The 2,500-nt window shown below is 43.6% G+C and overlaps 1 protein-coding gene across 1 annotated transcript in view; it reads left to right on the top strand.

Moving 5' to 3' along the window:
- Window positions 1–2,500, top strand: part of LOC113810750 (neuronal acetylcholine receptor subunit alpha-6) — a 17,709-nt gene that overhangs the window by 13,639 nt on the left and 1,570 nt on the right. The window contains exon 9 of the mRNA XM_070114832.1: window positions 675–841. Within this exon, the coding sequence (XP_069970933.1) occupies window positions 675–841 (167 nt within the window). The remainder of the gene's footprint in view (window positions 1–674; window positions 842–2,500) is intronic.

Here is a 2,500-nt window from a genome sequence, read left to right as displayed (position 1 = left end):
GATTGTAGAAAAAATCCATCACACAATCACAACTTTCACCATCATAAATCCATCACATTATCCATCACTTTCACTATCCTAAATCCGCCATATTATCGCAAATTTTCACTATCATAAATCAGTTAGTGTTATAAGTTTCGCCATCATAGATCTACCGCTCTAGCACTCATTTTCATCGTCATAGATTCACCACATTATCGCACATTTTCACTGTCGTGGATCCGCCGCCACATCGCCGATTTTTACATCTCCAATTTTCACATCACCAATTTTCACCACATTACCAATTTTCACCACATTACCAATTTTCACATCACCAATTTTCACCATGACAGACCCACCACCACATTACCAATTTTCACCATCACATAAATGTTCACCACATCTCCAATTTTCACATCACCATTTTTTACCATCACAGACCCACCACCACATCGCCAATATCCGCCACATCATCAGTCTTCACCACATCACCAATTTCCATCCCCACATCACCACCAACATCACCAATTTTCACCATCACAGACCCACCACCACATCAGCAATTTCTACCACCACATCAATTTTTACATAACCATTTTCACCACATCCCCAATTTCCGCCACCACATCACCATCACCACCACAACCTCACACTCTAACCCTTCCTTCCTCTCTTCTCCCCCCCCCTTACAGTGAAGCTCTCCTGCCAACAATTCGTCTTGGCTTCCATCAGTTTAATGGTGTCAGTGCAGGTCCTTAGGTTGGCAAGAGGTCCTCGTTCAACCGGACTCTCCTCTTGTATCCGGCGGCCCCTCTCTGCCCTGGCCTCCTGCCTCTTCCTCGGAAACTACGGTGCTATGGTGAGTTATGGTGCCAGGGGGTCGGGTGGGGTGGGGGAGTATTTGGGGGGTTGGTAGGTGAGGGAGTTATGGTGCCAGGGGGTCGGGTGGGGTGGGGGAGTTATGGTGCCAGGGGGTTGATGGGGTGGGGGAGTATTTGGGGGGTTGGTGGGGTGGGGGAGTTATGGTGCCAGGGGATCGGGGGTGGGTGGGGGAATTATGGTGCCAGGGGGTCGGGTGGGGTGGGGGAGTATTTGGGGGGATGGTGGGTGTGGGGATTGGGGTTTGGGGTTTGTTGGGTTTGTGTGTGGGGTGTGTGGTGTATGGTAGATGGTGGGTGTGGTGTGGGGTATGTATGGTGTGTGGTATGTGTGGTGTATGGTGGGTGTGGGGTATGTATAGTGTATGGTAGGTATGGTGAATGGTGTATACGGTGTGGGGTATGTATGGTGAATGGTGTATACGGTGTGGGGTATGTATGGTGAATGGTAGGTGTGGTGTGTATGGTGTGTGGTATGTATGGTGAACGGTAGTTATGGAATGTATGGTATGTATAGTGGGCATGGTAGGCATGGTATATAGAGTACTGTGCATGGAGAACTGAGGGTACGGTAAGTTAAAGAGCGTGACATATGGAATGTATGGTGTGTGGTATGTATGGTGAATGGTAGGTATTGTGCATATAGTGTGTGGTATGTATGTGTATACAGAGAGAAATGAAGATGGTATGCATGGTAGGATACAGTAAATATGGTATGTCAGTGTGCACGGAGAATTGAAGATATGGTAAAATGGCGACTAAAAATAAGTGGTAATAAGTATTGTAATCACCAAACAGTCGATACCAGTCAACTAGTTAACCAGTCAATCACGAGCAGTTTGGGCAGTTCAGTCGATACCAGTCAATTAGTCAATCACGAGCAGTTTGGGCAGTTCAGTCGATACCAGTCAATAAGTCAACCACGAGCAGTTTGGGCAGTTCAGTCGATACCAGTCAATCAGTCAACCACGAGCAGTTTAGGCAGTTACCGCTTTTAACTGTAATAATATGATAAACGAATTAAAAAACGTCGATTTTTTTTAAATACATAAAACGACTGCATTTTCACATGTTTTGGCCTTACACTGGTTTACAATTCTTTCTCCGTTGGTTTAATACCGAAAAAAAACACTTATGGTGATCATACGGTATGTTATATTGTCAAAGATATTGTGTCTCTAACGTAAGGTATGGTGTCTAAACATCTGGAATCCCATGATTCATAGTATATATATTAGGGATTATATAAACAGGCTATGGTGTATGGTGAGCTATTGTGTTGTATAGTGAAGGCGATATAGTGACACGGTAAATCTTATTATGTGGCCAATTAACACTGTAAAAGAAAAGTGAGGGTAGGATATAGTGAGATAATAAGTAATTGTATAGAACAGCAGGTAATCCAATGATACTATTTATGACACTATGAGTATTGTTTCATCTATGGTATATAGGTGTTCAGTTGAATAATTACCTTTTAATTGATCATCAAGGGATATCACATAATGAGTGCTCGCTAATTAAAGCTACATGGTGTTGGGTGAAAGTGGGAAAGGAGGGAAAAAATAATGGATTAATTATGTTTATTAGGCTGTTATCTCGACTGTCAACAGTTGTGTGAGTTTAATATGTTTCCGCCG

This window comes from Penaeus vannamei, chromosome 3, assembly GCF_042767895.1.
Source record: "Penaeus vannamei isolate JL-2024 chromosome 3, ASM4276789v1, whole genome shotgun sequence".
Classification (NCBI taxonomy): Eukaryota; Metazoa; Arthropoda; class Malacostraca; order Decapoda; family Penaeidae; genus Penaeus; species Penaeus vannamei.
Note: the sequence above shows the minus strand (reverse complement) of the source record. Positions and strands in the feature narration are given on the sequence as shown.